This window comes from Entelurus aequoreus, linkage group LG07, assembly GCF_033978785.1.
Source record: "Entelurus aequoreus isolate RoL-2023_Sb linkage group LG07, RoL_Eaeq_v1.1, whole genome shotgun sequence".
Lineage (NCBI taxonomy): Eukaryota > Metazoa > Chordata > Actinopteri > Syngnathiformes > Syngnathidae > Entelurus > Entelurus aequoreus.
The window spans coordinates 31,174,528-31,199,399 of NC_084737.1; the positions used below are offsets into that span (position 1 = coordinate 31,174,528).

Consider the following 24,872-nt stretch of genomic DNA (forward strand, 5'->3'; position numbering starts at 1 on the left):
AAATCCTTTTTTTCCCTCAAAACTCGACAGTGCGCCTTATAACCCGGTGCGCCTAATGTAGGGAATAAGTTTAGTTGAGTTTACCCACCTTGAAGCTATTTTATTTGGTACATGGTGTAGTGATAATTGTGACCAGTAGATGGCAGTCAAACATAAAAGATAAGTGTAGCCTGCACTATGATGGGGTCTCAAGTAAACAACACCAACATTTTATATGTTCCATTGAAAATACAGAACATTACACACGGCGCTCAAAAATCTTTCAAAATATTTTTGTACGACTTTGGTAAGCTACGAAGCCGCACCGCTTGATGGATTGTTGGCGCATTAAACATAAGAGTATTATTTTGGTGTGTGTATAAGGTAAGACATTATCTGGCATTTTGTTTCGCAAAATTATGCAAAAGCAACTTTTCTTACCTTCTGGTACCTGCTGATCTGTATTTGGGATCTGCGTGAATCCTGAAAAATTGCACGCGTCCGCCTTTGTAGTCTGTGCTGACACCGTAGTCGATAAGCTTCATCTTTTTCTCTATTTTCTTGTTATGGGACATTCATCCTCTGCTGTTGCCATTTCTAATATAAAGTAGTGCAAAGTTGTTACTTATATCTGTCAGTAAACTCGCCATGAAAGCGCTAAAACATACCGGTGTAGTGAGTTTACGTTATTCACCCAAGGAACTTTAGTTATTAGAGAGTTCCGGGCGGACGTTTTTTCACGGGACACATTTCCTTGTTGTTGTTTCTGAATGAGGAGATGCTGCTCAGTTATTGATTTAGGTAAAGTCTGAATGTCATTAAAACAGTTAGCTCCATCAAAGATGACGGGGAGAAGACGCTGCCGAAGGTGAGCCACGTAAATAGGACCGCCCACAAAACGGCGCATTGGGAAGCGACTGTCAGAAAGCGGCTTGAAGATAATCTGTAAAACATAATCTATGCTTAATTTTGACCAAAGAACCACCATTACCGGTATAGCTCGGTTGGTAGAGCGGCCGTGCCAGCAACTTGAGGGTTTCAGGTTCGATCCCCGCTTACGACATCCTAGTCACTGCCGTTGTGTCCTTGGGCAAGACACTTTACCCACCTGCTCCCAGTGCCACCCACACTGGTTTAAATGTAACTTAGATATTGGGTTTCACTATGTAAAGCGCTTTGAGTCACTAGAAAAAAGCGCTATATAAATATAATTCACTTCACTTCACTACATGTTATGTAGACCACAAGGAAGTGTTTTCCTTTTAGATAAAAATAATAATAATATGACTCCTTTAATGCACCTTATATATGAAAAAAGATAAAAAATAGACCATTCATCGGCAGTGCGCCTTATATACCGATGCGCCCTATGGCCTGGAAAATACGGTAAATGTTATTATAAATGTGTCTGTTAATACATTACATATATACTTACATAATGTATATAAAACCTTAATGGTGGTGTTTGGATGTTTTTTAAGCGCTTTATAGACATAATCCAATAAACTCCATTGTAAACGGACATTTGTCCGCATTTATTTAAAATTTAGAATGCATTAAAAAAAAAATTGCTTTTGTCTTACGTAAGGATTGTGAATGATAGGCAAAATAAAAATAAAAAGTGTAGTTCCCCTTCAACATCTTTTAAAAAAAGTTTAAAATGAGTAGTTTCACCTTGTAGGTCAATCTTGACGGAGAGAACTGAAAGCCTTGCGATCACATTGTCCTCTTCCTCCACGTGGTCAGGGTCGTAGCCGCCCGATTCTCTGCAGTAGTCGATGAAGCTGCACGGGAAGGACATGACAGGAGATGAGTTTTCTTACTCTAAACGAGCATATTAATTTGACACGTACCATCTCCACACTCGATCAGTGCGGAGCACCCACGGGTTTCCCACCACGATCAGCAGGGCTTGAGCTCGAGTGATAGCCACGTTGAACCTCTGACAAGAGATGAAGTCTTTTCAAACAAGGTCTTGTTTTGTGCAGTCCAAGAGTGTTGGATACTTATGGGAATGAAAACTCCCAAGAAGGAATGGTTGTTCACACCAGTGAGAGTTACAAATGTCACTCTTTGTGTAATTCTCCATTGGTGTGTCCCAATACTTTTGTCCATGCATGCACATATGTGGTCACCTACCTTCTCGTTGGTGACAAAGCCGAGGCTGAACTTTTTGTCAAAGTCTGTGTACTGCCTGTTGCTGCGCACTGTTGACACCAAGATGACTCTCCTCTCCTGGCCTTGGAACTCCTCCACAGAACCAACCTGACACAAGCATTTCATAATTCATGCAAATATTCCTTATAATAATAAAAATAATGCAGGGGTGTCCAAACCTTTTGACTTGGGATGAACAAATTTGGCCGACTGCATGTAAAGTAACAATATAGATCTATGTGTACATATTGTATTAATATAATGGATGTATGATTGATAATTAAACAGCATTGGATATTAAGAGAATGTGAAAGTTCAACACCTGGTTTACTTCTGTGACCACCTCCAAGTTTTGTAATCAATCAGAAATATCAAGCAGCTAAAATGTGCCAAACATGGGGAAGTGTGGAGAGAGAGTTTTGCATGTTTCCCATCATGCATTGTAATGTGTTATGTGTGGCTATGTGTGTTGGCTTCCCTGTTGTCTGTCTTTGGGTGTTAGCTTGAAAGATGACAAATCTGATATTTTGGGTTGTTAAGTTGTTCAACTAATAACTGAACATCAGTTAAAGTGCACTTTACAGGTACATATATGCAGTATTAAGTAATGGCGGGTGAACTCGGCTCAGCTGATCGCAGGATCATGGTCTACTACAACAGCAGTTTGTTTTTAGGTAAGTATTTATTTTCGGACAAGTACGTTGTATAGTTAAGCGGTCTTGCTCCTGCTATATTGTCTACAATTGTAACAGTAATTAAGTACAGTATGAGTCATTTTGAAATATTCGCTTCAGCCTACTTACTGTTGCTTTTATGTCCTGATAGTTGGTTTGCAGGTGGCGCTTCAAGTTGGTTGTATTTTTACCGAGAAAATAAAGCCACGGCAAAGGTGAAGTGCGTCCATAGGTCTTCTATTCTCGTTCTTCCCGGTGTAGAAGACATATTGTATTGATGTCATATTTTGCATCTTGCTTTTCCAGGTGAAAATCAAAACACCTTGTCTTACAAAACGGTAGTTCTAGATTGGATACCCTCCACGATTTTCCACCCGCCCCTCTCCAACATACAACTGTGATTAAAAATGTTCTCCCACCCACTAAAAGACAAAATTAAATATGATTGGCTTTAGTCTCTCTCAGCATTTATTTATTATTTCAATTTGTTGACTAAATTGTCAATTAATATCATTGTATCATATCATTGTCATTGTTTTTGTCAATGTGTTTTTGTTTTCATTTGTTATCGTCCTAATTTCGTCAAGGGAAAATAGGTCGCTGATGATAAGACGATAATTTTTAGTTAACAAAATTAACACTGCTTTTACTGACGAGTTCCTCCAACTAAGACATTGTTTTTTACGAGTGTTTGAGCTATGAGCGGCGGCGTACCACACAGTGCATGGAGGAGGAGCAGGGCCACACAGTGCTGCAGTGCTCAGTGACACTTTCGCGTCAATCACTTGTCCATTTGGTTGTGGTTATGGTTCAAGTTTATTTCGAACATGCTATACAGATGCATGAAAATTTTACTCAGTTTGATAAACTGTGGATGTATTTATTTTGAGTAAAATGCAAATTAAAGGGTTCAAATCTGTATTCGCACATGTGCGCCAATTCCTTTTTTTTTTATACTCGCACAACCTATTTTTAGTCACAAATGGGAGTAAATTACTCACACTGTACAGTCCTGCATACTACACACAAAAGTCCCAATTTCGCCAAAATAATAGACGTATTATTTTGGTTTATATCGCCAGAAAAACTAACTTCAAAACAACAACAATATCTTGCATCCTGGCACAGCCGCACACATCCTTGGAGTCATGGCGCCTGTTGTTTAGTTGGCCATACTCTCTTTATACACAACTCTGGACTAGTGTGTTGCCTTAGCTAGGAAGTAGTCTTTGCCATTCTTATGTTAAATCCTACATAGTGTTTATTCAGTAAGTATCATACTTATTACACACCAGCTGTTTGATTGGACAGTCATCTTAGTTGTAGTTTTCAATACCAAATTTGGAGGTGTTGAAATCGGCATGTAAAATCGCTAATGCTAATCAGCAGCATGACTATGGTAAAGCCAATGTAATTAGCATCAAACTAGCGCATTTTGGAGAAGTGGAGTCATACTGTTTTATATCAGGTGTACTTTCTTTAATGGCATGGAAAATTGCAACATTACCCAGAGGCAGTTTGGCTGAGTACTACCTAATGGATTGTTTCCTTGCCAAGCGCAGTGTAGTTTGCAACCGAGCAACAGAAGGTATTGAAATATGGCATTGTTAGATTATACGTGACTCGATACAGAGTAATGCCAACAGGATTAGGTCGGTTCCTATAAAAGTACTGAATTTGGTAGCTATCCATTGGTATATGACACTCCGAAAACCTCCTGAGAGGTCATGTGGCAGATGAGAAGTTCGAGTAACCTTCACTGTTTCATTACCTTAAGTTCATCCATCCTCTGGAATTTGAACTCTTTCCCAATTTTATACAGGGCCTGACGGATTTTCTGCACCTGTGTAACAAACGTACTTACATGAAGTACAACATAACAATACACATATTTACTGATACACAACGAGATCAATACTTGTTTCCTGTAGGGGGCGATGATGCCAATGTCTTTGGGAGAGATGTTGGCCAGCCCCTTTTTGCCAGCGGTCAGCAGTAGTTCTCTCACATAAAACATCAGCATGTCCACCTCTGCTCTGTTGAAGAACGAAGGGCTGTTGGCCTCTCGCTCGTCAATGCCCGTCACCTCGTGGAAGATCACAGGAAAATCCTAGGACAGAAAGTTGTTATTTATAGGACTAAAGAGAGGAATACATATATATTAGTACTTAGTCACAAGTGGTTATATTAATAAAATAAACTCTTGACACTACTCATGTGACAGATCTCTTTATACTGTTTATGCATCTTATGACTTCTATTTTGAAGTCAAAAGATGCATATAAGCATATCTGCTTTATTCACAATAAAAGCAGACATGATTTTATTGCGATAAGGAACTCGTCGTTGGAAATTAAAATGTTTCTTCCACACAACGGTGGAGAAGGTGCCACGGCAAAGACAAGTAACCCTTGTGCACCCCTCGCGCCCAAAACGGGCATTACATGTGTTCCTTTTGTAATGTGATGGTTTAGTTTAAAAATTAGCAGTCTGCAATTTCACCAGTCTTTTTTTTAATATAAATTGCATTGTTTTTTGATTGCAACATTGTTAGAATAAAATATAAAGACATAAGAACGAAATGTTTGCTTAAGTGACAAACGAAAGAGCAGTAGAGGCAGAGAGTTGAGAAAAATAAATGGCTCATACTCTGTGTGGAGCATTCTGGGTGATTCACATCTGAGTTAATCCAGCAATTTGACTACGTTTTGGGAGTTGTAGGTACAAAACTCAAATGGCTGCCCTTTGGGAGTTGTAGTTGTAAACCGCTGAAATGCAATGAAAATGATCTTCGGCAAATATATATCATTCAACCTTAAATAACTTATTTTGAAAAATAATGCATATTTTGCATTTTCGCCATTATAAAAAAAACTATTACATTATAAACATGACATAACATTATGATAAAAAGTTATTTTGACAAAAAGGCCATAAAACACAAAAACATGAAAAAAAAACAACTTTGTATCAATAGATTGATGATGATTTAACAACTTCAGATCCCTTTTGGACAAGGGTTAAGGCAGTTAAAAGGTGAACTACAACCTAACGTATAGTTAAAATAATTCTAACATCAGTTGAATTGGGAAACAAGGTGAAATATTTCAGTTATTGTTTAATTTGTGTAAATGTACAAATGTGTAAAGCTAAACTGTTTCCTAAAGTATAATGTATTCTGTATACTTGCTCATTAGCTCTTATAGTTGGTCATTAAACCCATGGATGTTCAATAAAAGACCATTTGAGCTTTTGTTCCAGACCTTAATTTCAAATGAGCCCATACATACCGAATGAGCATCCATTAAATGTGCAGTTCTCGTGATGTCCATATTTCATTATCGTTTTTTTCGAGATATTAAAGGACATTTATTTATCAGTCACATTATTGTAAACATTGCGAAATGAACAAAATGACCAATTATTATTAATGGCAATAGAAAAGAACAATAATACAGTACATTTGTCCAGCACCACATTGCAATTTTTTTAGATAGGCTCCAGCACCCCCTGCGACCCCCAACGGGACAAGCGGTAGAAAATGGATGGGGAGGGATATTTAGAAATATTTTAGGGCCTTTTTATTTTTTTTATGGTCCAATATTAAGCATTTTCAAACACAAAAATGGCTGAATAAACTACAAATATCAATACTAAAGTAGAGTTTTTTTTACTACAGTAGCATTGGCCACTAGATGAGACCAAACCAATCAGAACGCACTGTTCAGTATCGTGGCCACTGATTGGCTCAGCCTCAGGCAGCATTACTATATTAGAATACAAGATTGTAATTGTGACTAAAGGGTGTTATTTCATGTTTACATGACTCTCATAATGTTGAAAAAGGCATTTAGAAGTTAGTTAACAGGTGTGTTATACTCTAGCTATGAAGGTATTTCATTTAAAATGAATGATTCCTACTGTACTTTGCAGAAATTCATTTATTAAGGTCATGTCCGGAACCAATTACCATCGATAAACGAGGGACGACTGTATAGGTTTTATTCACCTGACGTCACGTCCGGCTCATTAACTATGCGAGGCTTACAGTGCCAGCGAGCGTCTGTTGTCATAGCAGTCTGGGCGGCATTTCGCCTTTCTCGAAGAAAAATGTCCTATGCTTACATTGTTTTTGGCTGTTGGAACCATTTAAATTGCGAAAAGGATAACAGTTCCTCATGAGGTAATCAACAAGGGCGGAAGATTGCAAGACTTAACGAAACATGACGAGAAAGAGTGTCACGCATTCCAGTCCAAGGGAGCAGTGTCGAAGAACGTGTTTTTTTTAATCTTTTTTTAGAGTTCTTAAAATGCATTTTACTATGAGTGTTTCTTAAAGCACCAACTCAAAGAGTCTAAATAAAAGAAAACAATTGTGAGCAAAACCTAAAGAGTTAAGCTTTTACCAAAGGAAACGATCATAAATGAAGCTTTCAGCACATAAACAATGTTGACATTTTGTAGTTATATTTTGATAAAGACGGGGAAACACACTGCTCGTAAACGGCGCATGCATCGACAACAAGGCAACAAAAACATGGCCGTATACGCAAAGTTAATCATGAAATGCAACCTTACCCAAGTAAAAATCTTGATACCAATATCCTTGACCCAGCCACACACAAAGAAGTTGTAGACTTCCATGATTTTCAAAGTTTTCATCTGTTTTGTCGTGTAGAATGACGTCTGCAGCACTATATGGTTCAACATGTCTGGGAATGCGACCAACGGATAATCCTTGAGATGACTCGACAAGTCTTGTTTGATAAAGTATAGGGATAGATTCCATTGCATAGTTCCATTTTTTGCTCCTATCTGCTTTTAGTGATAGGACCTAAACCCCTTGCGTACTCAGATAGTTTGCACTCTGTTTGCTGCACAGTCGCAATGTTGGTTTGGTGGCCCACCACTTAATTTACTTCTGTTCAAAAGTGTTTTATGTCAGAGCCCTGATCTAGCTCTGCAAGTAGCACCCTCAAAAGACCACCTGTTGTCTCATCAGGAGCATGCCCAGATGTTGTAAAGAGCACATACAGAAAAATGGAGGCCATTAAAGGTTATTTTGAGGAAAATCACAGAGTTCCTTCATAGGAGTCAGGAATATGTGATTGTAGTGCTCCCTCTACTAGTACCTGACACCTGACATGTTAGCTACTTCTCTTTGTTTTTAATGTTTATAATGTCTATTTTCTATTTCCTGCTGGATCTACTCTCTATGTTATGCTGCTGCTGTCACATATACTATATATACTGTAATATTGTACATGGTCATTTGTATATATTGTATATATGTTATAGACATAATATAATATATCTGTAGATATATTATTCTGTACACATATTATGTATATATTCGTATATATGTTAGATTTGTTATCGCTATATTAGTCTATTTATACCTGTATTGTCCTTTCCATCCTTACACTTTCCATCATTGTAACTGAGCTACTGTGCTGAACAATTTCCCTTGTGGATCATTAAAGTTTGTCTAAGTCTAAGTCTAAGTCTATTGACTCTTTTTGCAAGTAATCTAAGTATCAGAGACGTCAGAAGAGGAGAGAAAAATGTTACCTTCTGTTTCAGTGGTTTCCAGTTGCAGAAGGAGTTGCGTATCAATTCATTGGCGCAGACCACGAGGTCTCCATCATAGAAGAGCTCGTTGGGAATTTTCAAAATGGCCGGATGGGACCTGACAAGGATGGCAAGATTGTTGACTGGGGGATGCCAGGAAAAGCACAAATGCGCGAGACGTCTATTTTAACAACACCTGTAATTGCACAGCAATTTGGTGACAAAGTTTTTGTCGAACACACCGCCGTCTTTCTGATACAACGACACGTGCATCATCATTCTTTCTAAGAGGGAAATGCCTGCAAACAGCAGAGCCAGAATGTATAACGCATACACAAGTCGGCCTATAACGCATTATGACGCATTCTCCCCCTTATGATTCTTACCCATTCCAAATTTGAGACCAAGGGGGGAAGCGACAATGGGTCCGAGCTGCTTGTGATCTCCAGCCAAAACCACCTGTCCAGACTTTGGGTCCAGCAGCCCTTTAATGCAATCAGGAAAATACATCAGAAATCAAACAGAAGACATCCAGCAAGTTCAGTGCACGTTCATAGTTGCTTTGTCACTTTACCAGCCAGTGGGATTAGACATTCAGTCTCCACGGCATTACCGGCCTCGTCCACAAAAAAGTGAGTGAAATGACCCATGGGGAGGTTTCCTGTGACCAGCCTGCAGAGAGCAGAAAGTAAGAGGAGAGAAGACCATTCAGTGGACACTTGATTAGGTTCAAAATTAGATGCATTGCATAAGAGCTACTTCAAAAACAAATTTTAGTTTTCTACTTTTTTCTATCCATCATAACCCAATGGGCCTGATCTACTGAATTGTGTGTATTAAAATACGTGCAAAACTTGATAGCACATGCAAAGCTGATCTACTAAGCTTGTGTCTCTTAAATATGCAAAATAGAGTGCAATCCGTTTAGTGTGTCTGTCTTCATGAATTTGCAGTATACTGTATATGCTAATCATCATACAACACTGGAAAGAGAAGCTGCAAATAAAATCATTTAGCACCTGCAATTACAGGCATGTGAGCACCCTTTCAGGCAAAAGAGGAAAACTGACGAAAAAAAAGAGGAACATTTGTATTGACACAAAACGCTATCACGCAAGCCCCGAAAGAAAATTTTCAAAATCAAGACATTTTCTGCAATTGAGTGCAATTGTACACTATACTTTACCTTTAGATTTATTCTCATCTACCAACCTCTTTTGGCTGTCTTTTTGACACTTATGTGTCCCATGTTATGTACCACAGAATGTTTTGTTTTTTTTAGTAAATAATTTACTGACATTGATATAATTGAAAATGTAATGTCAAATTCGACAAACCCCGTTTCCATATGAGTTGGGAAATTGTGTTAGATGTAAATATAAACGGATTACAATGATTTGCAAATCATTTTCAACCCATATTCAGTTGAATATGCTACAAAGACAACATATTTGATGTTCAAACTGATAAACATTTTTTTTTTTGCAAATAATCATTAACTTTAGAATTTGATGCCAGCAACACGTGACAAAGAAGTTGGGAAAGGTGGCAATAAATACTGATAAAGTTGAGGAATGCTCATCAAACACTTATTTGGAACATCCCACAGGTGAACAGGCAAATTGGGAACAGGTGGGTGCCATGATTGGGTATAAAAGTAGATTCCATGAAATGCTCAGTCATTCACAAACAAGGATGGGGCGAGGGTCACCACTTTGTCAACAAATGTGTGAGCAAATTGTTGAACAGTTTAAGAAAAACCTTTCTCGACCAGCTATTGCAAGAAATTTAGGGATTTCACCGTCTACGGTCTGTAATATCATCAAAGGGTTCAGAGAATCTGGAGAAATCACTGCACGTAAGCAGCTAAGCCTGTGACCTTTGATCCCTCAGGCTGTACTGCATCAACAAGCGACATCAGTGTGTAAAGGATATCACCACATGGGCTCAGGAACACTTCAGAAACCCACTGTCAGTAACTACAGTTGGTCGCTATATCTGTAAGTGCAAGTTAAAACTCTCCTATGCAAGGCGAAAACCGTTTATCCACATCACCCAGAAACGCCGTCGGCTTCTCTGGGCCTGAGCTCATCTAAGATGGACTGATGCAAAGTGGAAAAGTGTTCTGTGGTCTGACAAGTCCACAATTCAAATTGTTTTTGGAAACTGTGGACGTTGTGTCCTCTGGACCAAAGAGGAAAAGAACCATCCGGATTGTTATAGGCACAAAGTTGAAAAGCCAGCATCTGTGATGGTATGGGGGTGTATTAGTGCCCAAGACATGGGTAACTTACACATCTGTGAAGGCGCCATTAATGCTGAAAGGTACATACAGGTTTTGGAGCAACATATGTTGCCATCCAAGCAACGTTACCATGGACACCCCTGCTTATTTCAGCAAGACAATGCCAAGCCACGTGTTACATCAACGTGGCTTCACAGTAAAAGAGTGCGGGTACTAGACTGGCCTGCCTGTAGTCCAGACCTGTCTCCCATTGAAAATGTGTGGCGCATTATGAAGCCTAAAATACCACAACCGAGACCCCCTGTTGAACAACTTAAGCTGTACATCAAGCAAGAATGGGAAATAATTCCACCTGAGAACCTTAAAAAATGTGTCTCCTCAGTTCCCAAACGTTTACTGAGTGTTGTTAAAAGGAAAGGCCATGTAACACAGTGGTGAACATTCTTTTTCCCAACTACTTTGGCATGTGTTGCAGCCATGAAATTCTAAGTTAATTATTATTTGCAAAAAAAAAATAAAGTTTATGAGTTTGAACATCAAATATCTTGTCTTTGTAGTGCATTCAATTGAATGTGGGTTGAAAAGGATTTGCAAATCATTGTATTCCGTTTATATTTACATCTAACACAATTTCCCAACTCATATGGAAACGGGGTTTGTATAACATGCAATGCAAATAACTCTTAACGTTTCCCATTTGGCAACTCTATCCTATAGCTACGCCACCTCAGGTAATATGCTTCTGGTGTTGTGACCTCTGTTTACATTCGTCATGTTAAAAATATACCTTTGCGCTGGCTACTAATAAATACTCTAGAACTAAAACTGGTTCGGCACTAACAGTGTTCAGGTTGTAATCATCCAAATAGGATTAGCAGCAATGTGAATAGCCATCAGCGTTGTGGTTCGAAGACCGAACGCAGGCGACAACAAGTAAGCTCGCTAGATGACACTAACTATGCTAACTAACGATCTTGTTTCGGCGCCCCTGTCGACTCCCTGTTCTGCAATTCAGTGTGGCGTTTAGGCAAGACGAACAGCGATTACCAGCGGCTGAGGCGAGCATTCAACAAATTTTGCTGAGATCCTATTTTTTGGATATTGTAGTGGGTTTAAATTATTCACCCACAGAACTTTTGTTATTGTTGGAGAGTTTCGGTCAGACGGGTTTCCACAGGACACATTTCCGGTGTTGTGTGTTGGGGCTCTGAGAAGCCCCAGATGTATAGATACTGCTTGATTACTGATGAGAAAACAAAGTCTGAATATTATTAAAATAATTAACTTCATCTTTTGACACTCTTCCTTTGACTCCCGTCCTTACACGCTACAATATTTCATTTAAAAAACCGCAGAAATGTTATTTTGACGCAAAAATGTATGTTTAAAAACGCAAATTCCGCGTTTTCGCAGACATTTCACATTCCTGCAATTAAGGCTGCAACAATTGATCGATTAATTCGATTAGGAAAAAAGCTTCAGTTTATATTCTGTTGCTCGACTAATCGTATGAGTGTGACAACATTTTCCGCACAACTATGCACGAGAGCGATGGTGTGCAGGTGCCGTGATGGCGGCGAACAGCAGATAATTTTTATTAATGCACACATGCTAAAAGTGCAATTTCAATATTGATGATGTGCATTTATTAGAAAAAACAACGAAGGTTACGGCAAGTGTATTTTATCCGATTACTCAATTAATCAAACAATCTACTCGATAGATTACTCGATAGCTGCAGGTCTACTTACAATGTGATTTATCAAAACTGTTCTGTGGCCGCTGTTTTGCATCTTTATTTAGCACGTCTAGAATGTCAGTGCAAACTGGCACTTATGCACAAATGGCTGTGAGAAAGGAGGCAATTGTGCAACAAAGATAGCGAATATTCAGCCTGTGTGTGTGTCAACATATTTGACTGTCCAAAATAAAAATATTAGACGTATCGTCTATTCAGCAATAATATTTTGTAATTTTATAGCTGACTTTAGGGGCTGATTAAAACTAATTCAAGTGATATGTTTTTGTGTCTGGTGGTGTTTATTTTTAATGGTGTTTTGTTTTTTCATATACAAAATACCTATCTCCTATATGAAAAACGTCTTGAAAAATGCAATATTATTTCAGACACACCATCACACGTCCTGAGCGCACTTAAAAATAGGTTCTGTTGTGTACAGTAGATCATACTTCAATATGGCCCAGAAAAGATGGTACATACAGTCGTGGTCAAAGGTTTACATACACCTGTAAATAACAATGTCATGGCTGTCTTGAGTTTCCAATCATTTCTACAACTCTTTATTTTTTTGTGATAGAGTGATTGGAGCACATACTTGTTTGTCACAAAAACATTCATGAAGTTTGGTTCTTTTATGAATTTATTATGGGTCTACTGAAAATGTGACCAAATCTGCTGGGTCAAAAGTATACATACAGCAATGTTAATATTTGCTTACATGTCCCTTGGCAAGTTTCACTGCAATAAGGCGCTTTTGGTAGCCATCCACGAGCTTCTGGTTGAATTTTTGACCACTCCTCTTGACAAAATTGGTGCAGTTCAGGTAAATTTATTGGTTTTCTGACATGGACTTGTTTCTTCAGCATTGTCAACATGTTCTCAATGGGGTTTAAGTCAGGACCTTGGGAAGGCCATTCTAAAAACTTAATTCTAGCCTGATTTAGACATTCCTTTACCACTTTTGACGTTTGTGTTTGGGGTCATTGTCCTGTCGATTGTTAGGTTGTCCTAAATAATTTGGAGGTAATCCTGCCTTTTCATTGTCCCATTTACTCTCTGTAAAGCACCAGTTCCATTGGCAGCAAAACAGGCTGATGGCATAATACTAACACCACCATGCTTGACGGTAGGCATGGTATTCCTGGGATTAAAGGCCTCACCTTTTCTCCTCCAAACATATTGCTGGGTATTGTGGCCAAACAGCTTATTTTTTGTTTCATCTGACCACAGAACTTTCCTCCAGAAGGTATTATCTTTGTCCATGTGATCAGCAGAAAACTTCAGACGAGCCTTAAGGTGTTGCTTCTGGAGCAAGGGCTTCCTTCTTGCATGGTAGCCTCTCAGTCTATGGCGATGCAAAACACTCTTGACTGTGGACACTGACACCTGTGTTCCAGCAGCTTCCAATTTATTACAGACCTACTTGTTGGTGGTTCTCGGTTGACTCTTGATCATCCTGACTAATTTTCTCTCAGCAGCAAGTGATAGCTTGCGTTTTCTTCCTGATCGTGGCAGTGACAAAACTGTGCCATGCACTTTATGCTTACAAACAATTGTGTGCACAGTTGCTCTTGGGACCTTAAGCTGCTTTGAAATGTCTCAAAGTGACTTTCCTGACTTGTTCAAGTCAATGATTCGTTTTTTCAGATCTGTGCTGAGTTCCTATGACTTTCTCATTGTCGCGTTTGTAACCGAGTCTAATGACTGCATCACATGAGCCCTATTTAAATGGGCTCAGAGAAGTCAACAGGTGTCGTCAATCATAATCACTCACATGAAGTTAAGAGGCCATGCCATGAAGCTAATTTGATTTGATTGTAACTTTTCTACATCACCAAAATTGATCATTTATGTTGCTGTATGTATACTTTTGACCCAGCAGATTGTCACATTTTCAGTAGACCCATAATAAATTCATAAAAGAACCAAACTTCCTGAATGTTTTTTGTGACAAGTATGTGCTCCAATCACTCTATCACAAAAAAATAAGAGTTGTAGAAATTATTGGAAAGTCAAGACAGCCATGACATTATGTCCTTCACAAGTGTATGTAAACTTTTGACCACGACTGTATATTTGTGTGTTGCATGTCAACATGATGAAACGCCACAGGTTGGACCATATGACGCCATTAATGTGGAGAAATGAGGGTCTCCATGGTGACAATATGTTTAAAAATAAGCACAATTTACAAGTGTCATTGACATCAACAATATAATGTTACACTACCTTCCAGCAGTGATCAGAGTGGTGAAAATGACTTTATACTTCATCAGCTCCTCTTTGGGAGGAAAAATGTAACAATCCCCTTGCAGGTTACAACATGCCTGTGAAGTCACCACAATGAACATGCACACAAAGTTAACATATTAATAAGTCATGTCAAACGATTAAAGCAGATTAACCACATTTTAAAATTTTGATTGATCACGATTATTTACAATAAATTAAATGCTTGCATTACTTTAATACACTTTTAAAGAGACCCCAACATTTTCAAACAAATGGAGTTTTACTGTCAGGAACATTTTTTAAATGTTTTACTTGAATAATTAATTAGCAAAATTCAAGTAAATGTTTTACTTTAATAATTTATTTGCAAAAGAAATTTTTTTTTTTTTTAAAAGTCCCATCAGAGTGTATTTTGAAGCAAAATACACTCATCTTTGCACTGGTGTATGCTTTACCAAGCACTGATTGTATAACAACCAGTGCCGCCTTTCAGATAACCATCCATGATCAAGGTAAGGAGCATGTACAGTTAAATTGTGTGATTATTCTGCTTTTAAACATGATTAATTGCATGTGTTAATGCATTAACTTTGACAGTCCTAATATCAATTAAACAAGATCATACATGTAAAGCACAGCACAGAGAGTAAATCTCATTCTTGTGACACCACATGCTGTTGTCCACTAGAGTTCACTAAGGTAACCGAAACATTTTGAACCACAAAACTGAATCATTCATATTGACACTACATTCGGATGTCCACAAGAGGTCACTACTGTTTACAGAAAATGTTAGATAAAGTTAGTGAAACATGACATTGTTAACTTAGCCATGACAGAATTTAAAAAATACTGCATGTTGTTGTCTCCACTGACCTTGAGCGTCTCTGGGACAGTTTGTGGGTCACGGCTAGGGGCGTACATGCGGTACAAAAAGCGCTTATCCACATGCCCAGACTCTGCAACTCTTCGGCAGAGGAGATCAGTCGCACTGTTGGAGGGAGCGCAGGCTAAAATGTGGCAATGTGGCTGTGTCTTCACTATCTGCTTGATGGCCTCAACCAGAGTGACCGTTTTGCCTGAAAAGGACAAAGAGCCGTCAGATAGAAGTTATCCGTCTATGAGGATAGAAACACTTGAACAGCGTCATGTGCTTTACCCGTGCCAGGTGGTCCAAACACCAGGTATGGAGCGGGTTTGGAGGTGCCAGCTACGATGTGACACACAGCATCCTTCTGCTCAGGGTTTCTGTCCAGTTTACTGTCATAGAGACTACACAGCACACAAACAAGTGACGATATTGATGACCTCGGATGTCAACATTGCAGCATTACACTATGCTAGTGGATGAAAAAAAACTAACGGTGTAATTGTTTCAGCTAAAGTTGTTTTGATGAAATACATTTCAGTTGCATTTACCTTTAACCAGAATACTGTGAACATTTAAAGAAGGAGATAAAATGTTAGGTCTTCTTGAATCTTAGGGTGTACTCAAACCAGTCCATAAGTATGTGCTGGACTTGGGTGTGATTCCGCCTCCCTCTCCTGACCCTTCCTGACCTACGTTCACACCCAGCATTCATGCATTAGCCCCTTGACTTGTCTCATCACTTCTATTCTGCTGTAAAACAGCGATTTCCCTGACTTTGTGGATTATTTCCAATCTAATTGTGTGTCACCTGACTGAAAAGTATGTAAAATGCCACAGTCATTTAAAAAAGGCTGTATCTGCGTAAAAACACTCCTCTAAAATCTTGGACACAAATGGGAGCTTAGAAATAGGACGATAGTTGGACAAGACATAAGAGTCACGACTGGTCTTTTTTAACAAAGGTTCAACATCTGGCTATTGACAGTAGGAAAGCACACCCCCAGAAGTCAGGCTGCTGTTGACTATATCCTTCACAATAGGGCCAATAGTTGTCCAGACCTCCTTGAAAAAGAGAGGTGGGACAGGGTCAGCGGGAGAAGAGCTAACTTTTAGTTTATTAATCAAGTCATTGAGAGCTGGTAGTAACATAGGTTCAAAGTCTTTAAAAACATTCACACAATTTTTTGATGTAGCAAGAATAAAAGACGGGTGTGATATTTTAGCTCTGACAGTAGCAACCTTGTTGTTAAAAAAAGTGCTAGATATTGTTAAAAGTCTCGCATGACATTTCCAGCACGGTGGATGGACTGGGATTTAAAACGAAACCAATTGTTTTAAAAATAATGTTATTTGAAACTAAGTCGGAGAATTGCGTAAGTTTTTGCAGCCTTCACAACATCCTGATACTTTCTTCAACTGTCTCTAAGGAGTTGGTATGTCACCCGCAGTCTTCTTCCAGCTGCATTCTGCCTCACCACACTCACGCCTCGCTGCCTTGCTAGTTGGCGTAGCAAATGTTACAGTGAACCCCCAGAATATCCAGCCAAAACATTCGGTTTCTCACTCACGAGCATTAGCTTATAGCAGATTGATAGCTAGTGAATGTGAAGGACAGTGCTGAGAAGAAGCAGAAGATATTCATTGAATTGAAGAAATAATTTAAAGAACATCTTGATGTGGTGTGTGTGTATGAGTGTGAGTGTGTGCGAGAGTGCGTGTGGTAAAGCAAAACGATCCTAGCACTTTGCAACTTGCGCCATTCTAAGTAGGAGTTAGGGTTGCATGATTTTAAGAAAAAAACTAATTACGATTTTTCAGCCAAACATTGCGATTCGATTTGCTGTTGTTTTTTAGATTTTAAACATTTAAATGCATAAAACTGCTAAAATGAGTGAAGGAAGTCATGTGACTTTTAAACTACATTGACATTACACTGTCAATTGTCTCGAGTTACCACACATTAGAATTATATGCAATAATCAACTTTCAAAAATATTTGATTTGATGTGGACAGGGCACACAAACTTCCTACTTTCTGTAACCGATTCTGTTTGGCCAGCATACCAATGACGCGCGGCTCAACGATTCTGATAGGAAAACACATCTATCACTCAAATGCTGTAGACTGAAGAGAAAAAAATAAATTAAAAAACTCTCGCCTCTTGCGGTTTGGTTATTGCAGTAATTAAAACCTTAATATTGATTAATCGCGCAGGCCTAGAAGGAGTCAATACAAGCTAGAATAATACCAGCAAAGGGTGTTAAAACATCTTTAAAAATGGGGCACTAATGTATTTTAATTAATAAGCAAAATTAATGATTGTCAGAATAATGACACATCTGGTTTTAGTCAAGACTTCAAACCTTGCTACTGCACGTAAATATTGGCTTCAAACACAAATACACAATGAAACACATTGCTGATGCGCCAACACTTGCATATTTCGCCAAAAATATTGTCTTCTTAACGGTCTTCTTAATAAACATAGGCGAAAGAAAATAAGAAGATCACAAGGAAAGGCGAACATTGCGTGTGACGGCATCTTGAAAATAAACAAAACTTGGTCACATTTGCCTCACGACACTGCTGGCAAACGGCAAAGGTTGATTACCTAGCGAGACGTGAGCGACGTCCGTATGCATAGGGGCGTATTTTCAATACTTCGGCATCGCACCAGAAGCTTGAAGCCAAGCGGGAGGGAGAATTCTCCCTTGTTTTAGCTATTCCCCCCTTGGTTTTGCGCATTCACGTCACATCCCTTAATTGAAGTAAGCTTGGGGAATCTTCCTGGATATCGAGGGGTAGGAGAAATTCCCAACATTATTGCACTGTGCCTGCTAAAAACACAAAAAAACAAAGAGAAGCCTAGAAATGTAAGTAATAAGCTTAATTATGGATTTTCAATAACAACGCTCATTGTTATTGTTCAAATGTTCATTTATAAATAAAGTTGGTATGGTATGGTATGGTATTTATTGCTACAGCCCTTTGAGACACTTGTGATTTAGGGCTATATAAATAAACATTGATTGATTGATTGATTGATACCCCACGTAAATATTGGCTATTTTTTAATTGTTGTATTTTTTTTTAATTGCTTGGAAAACAATCAACTTCCAGTATACATTGCTAAACGTAGCTGTAACTTTATTATTTGATTTATCAATGTAGAAAGAATAAACAGCACAACTACATAGGCTACATTCTCAATTGCTTATTGTATGTTTTAACCACTTGTTACAACAAGCCAGCAACGCGGTTGAAGCTACTGTTGATTATTGCTTTTGAACACTGTTTTCTGCCTCATCAGTAACGTAACATGATGCTTATTTGTGAAAAGTCTGTATGTTACATTCACCCTTTGCCATCGTTGTGTGTCTGGAAACACACGTGAGACCAACATGTAACCACAGACCTCTCGGATGCATTTTTTTCAAAGGGGACACGCATCAATGATCCGCTTCAGAAACGACAACAAAAGGTCTGTTTTCTTCTTGATGTAGACAGGCTAAAGAAAAGGGCCCAAGTAAAAAGCAAAACACCCGTGCGATGGCATCTTGAAAGTAAACATTTGTCGCATCTGCTTTACGTCACTCCCAGCAAACAATGAGGGTTGATGACGTGACAAAACTCGAGTGACGTTTGAATTCCTGGAGGCGTATTTTCAGCACTTGGCCATGGCACGAGATGCTAAAGCCAAGGGGGAGCGTTAATAAGAAGGGGAAAGGGGAAGAGGGAGAATTCATTTGGATTGATCCTTAGATTGGTCAGATCTTGCCTTACACTTGGTCAATCTAAGTAAGTCTTATGCCCTGAGAATATTTAATAAGGCCGTAAACATGTGCAAAATTCTTATGTTCAGCTAAAGAGGTCTGATGAAGGCTGAAGCGTCAGCTGAAACTGTCAGCAGGTAAGAAACCTCTCTTACACAAAAAAACTTTGTTTGAACACAAGAATTTTGCACATATTTTTTTGAAAAGACAAAAGTCCCGTTACACTGCACAAGAAATCTGATTTTTCCCTTTAAGTGACACAGATGAGCTTTTTTTTGCTAGTCTAAACACTGCAAAGTGCTTCATATCAGATATTTTTACATCAGAGATGGGCCACATCAGGAGGTAGTCCAAATCCGATTGGAATTTCTTCAAATGTGACTTCAGTCTAAATGGAAATGCGACTCAAATGCAACTTTTTCGTCACCTTTAGGCGAACTCCGTCATTCGAAGTGCGTGAGGAAAGACACTGACCGCCAGGGCACGTCATTACAACTCTGGTTTTGTTTTTTTCAGCGGGTGACTTTTCGGTACATCACTAGTCAATAGTGCGCAAATAGTTTTACTTTTACTTGCTGGTAAAAAATCTGATTTCGAAAAATTCGGTTTGGGCCACTTTGACCTACAGTGTAAATGTAGTCAAGATGAACGCAATCGATTTACTTCAAGGCCGTAAACAGTTTTTAAGCTGTAACACCACTTCCCGGAAATTTCATTACCATGGTCATGTTCGGTCCCTATAAACCGCAACAACTGTAGTTGAATTTCAATCCAGTTGAATGGGGAACATTGATTTGAGATCTGAGTATTTTCGGTTATTTCGGCCGAGGTAACACACTACAAAGTATCTTTTCTTAAACTGACATATGTTATGTACATTGTGCCTGTTTTACATGAAGAAAGTTTAAGTGAAAAGAGCACAAATTAAGGTATAATGGAATGCTTGGTTGAGTTGTGTGTAGAAGAACAAAAGCCTGCCAAACACATTTGTGATGAACAGCGATTATGAGCCAGGAGGCCGTGTCCATTTTCTTCTGATTGCATTGCTGGAACATGTGTGGATTCACAACATAGCCATGTAGTCTTTAACATGTTATATGTTTGTCCTGTGAGAACAAAAATAATCATTTTTTATGTATTCTTTTATGCACCTCACCTTAGTGTGGGGACTTCAGGCATCTCCTTTAAGCTGAGGTCGTGTTTCTGTGGGAATAACACTTCTCCAAGGCCAAATTTGACCGCAAAGTCCACTGCTCTATGCTGCACGCGCAGCATGACGCGGTTTATTGTGAACTCCACGTTGAAATGCATGCCTTCGATAAAACGATTCAACAAACTGCAAGCACATTTACATAGGTATGTGAATCTGTGAACGTTTCTGGTCAGATAGTTAAAAGAGCATCTTACTCAGAGTGAAATCCCAGTTTGACATAGTCCCTCTCTACTTTGTGGACATAGCCACTGTACTTCACTCCTGTTTCGTTTTGGGAATAAACTATCAGCTTATCTCCTCGCAGCACAGAAGGGCGATTCTCAGACAGACCAGGGATCTGCAAAGTAAAACAAATAGGTGGATATGGACTATGTCAGGTGGCTATTACATGATGGGTATCATTCTGCAGGTCATGGTGGTTTTAAGTTTTTAGTCTACTTCTATTCAAATGATCCATCCATTTTCTACCGCTTGTCCCCTCTCAGGGTCACTTGGGTAGGGGGTGGGATATTATGAGTTTAAATTATACATTTACAGATCAATTAACAGATTGTGCTCAAGTTACAAGTTCATATCGTACGCATTACAAATGTGTTTTAATCCCACCACAGCAATAGAAACAATCCGTTAGTCACACAAATTCACCTTTAGAATGAGCAGTTTCTGGTTAATTGGATCTTTTTCCATGGTGACGGATTCGCATTTACTGTTGGGTATAAAGTATTTCCTGATGTCCACTTTCATCTGATGCTCTTCCAAATACAACATCTGATGGAACTTTGCAACGTAGTTCCCAAAGGTTAATGGACTTTCCAGCAATACACTATTAAAACCAAAAGGAAATATTGTAGATTAGATGCCACTACTGACTTGCTACTTGGAAGAATAAAAAAAAAACCCAAAAAAAACAACCTTTTATCAGAGGAGATGTCCTTGTTCAGTGACAGAACTAGCCGAGTGGTGTCTTTTGGCATTGAATAGCACATGAGTGGGGTTTCATTCTTTAGTTGCAATATCGACATCCTGGAAATCAAAGCTTCACAGTAAGACAATACTACAAGGAGAATAAATCTGGACATATTAAGTATTAGAAGGTATTAGAAATAATGTCATAGACATAAAAAGTGTGTTTGCTTAAATTACTCCTGTTACTGTGGTAAACAAGAAAAACAATTTGATTTAAGTGATGCCCTAGTTGTAAGGTGCATGCAATGCATGAGCAGCATAACAAGAAACATTGTTACAAGGGGTGTCTCGAAAAAAAAATTTCATTTTTGATATTAGTCTTGCTAGCTGTATTAATTCAAAACAATTTCAGCAGGAAACCTAGTACGTACCTGTATTAATGTGTAGTGTGGAATGTTAGAAAAGGTTTAATTAAGTGAAATTACCAGAACAATGGTAGGTATGAAAAACACTAAACTTATAACTAGGAATGTTCCGATCAAGGTTTTGTGCTGTGGATTCTGATACCAATCAGCCATGAATGAGATCAGCCCGTACCGATCACATGTATTAACTGTAACATTTTTAAATGTATTTAAGGTGAGTGCTATTGACAGTTTAACTATATTGACATTATATTTAAACTACTTCCTTTTTTTTATTGCATACAATTGTTTGAGCAAAACCAAGTCAATAGTACACAATAACTAAACAAACAAAAACTACTAAACTACCGTGTCCAGGGAATTATTCCCTGAATTAGTAAACATTAACAAAACAAAAATAATATCTAGAGAATATTTAAATAATGATCTGCTCACTCTAGTATTGCTCATAAACTGATACTACCCATGATATCAACACTACCAATTTATGGATCGATCCAATCATCCTCTTACATGTTGTGTACTGACTGTGGCAATGCTGACACACCAACGGTTGTTGTTATTTCACTGTCTCTCTAGTCAATAGATTCACTTTGTTCGTGAATATCACAATCCTTCAGTCTTCTGATCAAATTTGGTACTCAAACATTTAACGACGTTGAACAAAGAAAAATACAACTAAACTCAGAATCAACAGAAGAATATTATTTTACAATTCTTATCATCATTTGCTTTTTATGTCTCCCACTACGTTATTCAGCTTCCATTGTAATCAGATATGCAAATGAGGCAATGGTGTCATCTAACAACTTGTATCAACTTTCATGATAGTCAATAGCTAGTTTTCTTACTGAGGAGAAGATGAAGAGAGATCAGAAGAAATTGAGGACAGTGAGAACAGAGATGTAGAAGAGATACAAATTGAGAACACAGATGAAGAGGATAAGACACAAAAGCCAGCAAAGAAAACAGTTGAGATAATTTTCATTTCTAATTTCTGGTTAATTAAGACTAGCATTAGAAGGCCACAGTGCAGAAGAGCTGCTGGAGGTGAGGACATCAGTTTTATGGCCAAATCGGTCTTAAAAAATAAGAATTTTTTTGCAAACGCATCATGCCACTATAATTATATGATATTTATTTATATTGTCAAATATCTTAGACTGCAATATTGTTCAATTAAGGACACTTATTGCATATGTCCAATTTGCTGTTGTGTCGCTGTTTGGTCCGAGTAGCCTGTAACCTACCATGTTTACCTTTTATAAATGATTTCATAGAATACAAGAAAAGACCAAACTTGTGTGATTATTGGAGGACATTTAGATGTTAACTGGCTGTCCAGCTTTGCACAAGTAAACACGCTGCAGGACTGTTTGTATCAGAGTTTATATCGGCAATTTTAAATGCAAGCCAGTGTCATATGATGTTTGTTCTTTTTTTTTTTTTTGCTGATTTTAAACAGATATCCGATATGGATCGGGACACCCCTAGTTACGATGGAGAACGATTTTCCCAAACAAAAATTTCACAAATGTTTACATTGGAAAAATGCAAACAATTGAATATGATTACCCTTCAGGTGGCTGCCCTTCCACAATCTTGCAGTTCAGTATAGGTACTCGAGCAGGAAAAGAGCGCCTAAAAGGCGCAACAGGTTTCAGCTCCATTCCCAACGCGGTCACATAATGAACCTGAATATCGCGCACAACGTGGAATAAACTACTGGAGGAGTTCAGGTCTCGCTGAAATTCAAAGGCCAACGTCGCTGGGTAGTTACCAGCAGCCTTAAACTCGTAGAGAACTTGGATTTCATAGCTGTCACCTGCAATATAACACATACATTCTAAATACTTGGTTATTGTGACAATAATTTTCTCAATACAGAAATGCTCTAATGGCTTTGAACACTGTACACCTTATACTGCTCAGAGAGCTAGAGTCTAGCCTAGCACATTTCTAATGAAAAGCAGACTGGTCCAAAAAATGACATAGTAAGAGTTTCACAACAATTTGAAATGAACATTATAATTTTTAAACAGCCAAATGTTTAATAAATCAAACAGATGGACTTATTAATAATGTGGCTGCTTAGTATAAATAATTCATCAAAATAGTAGTGTTTGTTTTTATTTACCAGATTTGAGTGCAAGTGGGTTTTTTCTGGTCACTTTCTGCTTATCACAGAGTGTGAAGCTGCTGAGCATGTGCAACGCCGTGTAGTAGGTAAAATGCACCGTTTCAGTTCCAGTGTTTTCTACAGTTAAATTCACAAGACACTGTGAAAGAAAAAAGCATCACAAGTCAATGTATTCTTGGGCAGGGGGTGGGGGGGGGGCTGACAACCATTGAGACACAATCAGAACAATTTAATAAAACGTACCTCTGTTTTTTGCCACTCTATGCAAATGGTTCCATCTTCAAACTGATAATTTGAGCTGATGACAATGCCATTTTTATTGGCAATGTAGTCAGATCTGTGGGTGTGAAAAAAAAAGTATCTGTCACATAATACGGTATCATTGGAAACAGAGTGGAATTGTTACCTTTATCTAGAGCGTCAGATCCTTACAAAACTAAGTTAATGCTAGACATAACGTGTTAGCCAGAATGACAATTACTGCAGCACACACCTCCGGCAAAGGTAAAAACCTTTGGCGGGATCTACTAAGATCCGCTAAAGAGCTTGCGCAAACTACAAAATTGGGTGTACCATTAGTGGGTGTGTTCCGTGTGAATTACTGAGACTGCTCGTACATAACCACCCTGAACAGACTGCCCCATTGACCCTCATAACTGCCTTCTCTTCGGTGCAATAACCCATTCCACCAACCACCCTGTTTCATGTAGATATTCATGTACATATTCATTTCACCCACTGTATAGAGTGTACATTTGTTTTATCGCACTGTATGGAATGGCCTCAATCTCGTTACCCTGCGTAATGACAATAAAGCTGATTCTGATTCTGACAGTTGATAACAAATGCAAAAGTGTTGCAGACCGCCTTATTTTAAATGGGGTTTTTGCGTGTACTACCAGGCTTTCACCATGGAGAAACTTATTTACTGCACAGTCATGTCA

The 24,872-nt window shown here is 38.4% G+C and overlaps 1 protein-coding gene across 2 annotated transcripts in view; it reads right to left on the minus strand.

Moving 5' to 3' along the window:
- Positions 1-24,872, minus strand: part of LOC133653667 (putative helicase mov-10-B.1) — a 46,084-nt gene that overhangs the window by 5,689 nt on the left and 15,523 nt on the right. For both annotated transcript variants that reach the window (XM_062053204.1, XM_062053203.1), the window contains exons 4-22: positions 24,172-24,265; positions 23,926-24,067; positions 23,364-23,613; positions 21,370-21,480; positions 21,103-21,280; positions 20,652-20,794; positions 20,401-20,580; positions 15,759-15,871; positions 15,476-15,678; positions 14,597-14,694; positions 8,956-9,053; positions 8,768-8,866; positions 8,578-8,680; positions 8,382-8,499; positions 4,729-4,920; positions 4,582-4,653; positions 2,119-2,244; positions 1,833-1,921; positions 1,654-1,763 (exon numbers count right to left, since the gene is read on the minus strand). In XM_062053204.1, coding sequence (XP_061909188.1) covers positions 1,654-1,763; positions 1,833-1,921; positions 2,119-2,244; positions 4,582-4,653; positions 4,729-4,920; positions 8,382-8,499; positions 8,578-8,680; positions 8,768-8,866; positions 8,956-9,053; positions 14,597-14,694; positions 15,476-15,678; positions 15,759-15,871; positions 20,401-20,580; positions 20,652-20,794; positions 21,103-21,280; positions 21,370-21,480; positions 23,364-23,613; positions 23,926-24,067; positions 24,172-24,265 — 2,519 coding nt within the window. The remainder of the gene's footprint in view (positions 1-1,653; positions 1,764-1,832; positions 1,922-2,118; positions 2,245-4,581; positions 4,654-4,728; positions 4,921-8,381; positions 8,500-8,577; positions 8,681-8,767; positions 8,867-8,955; positions 9,054-14,596; positions 14,695-15,475; positions 15,679-15,758; positions 15,872-20,400; positions 20,581-20,651; positions 20,795-21,102; positions 21,281-21,369; positions 21,481-23,363; positions 23,614-23,925; positions 24,068-24,171; positions 24,266-24,872) is intronic.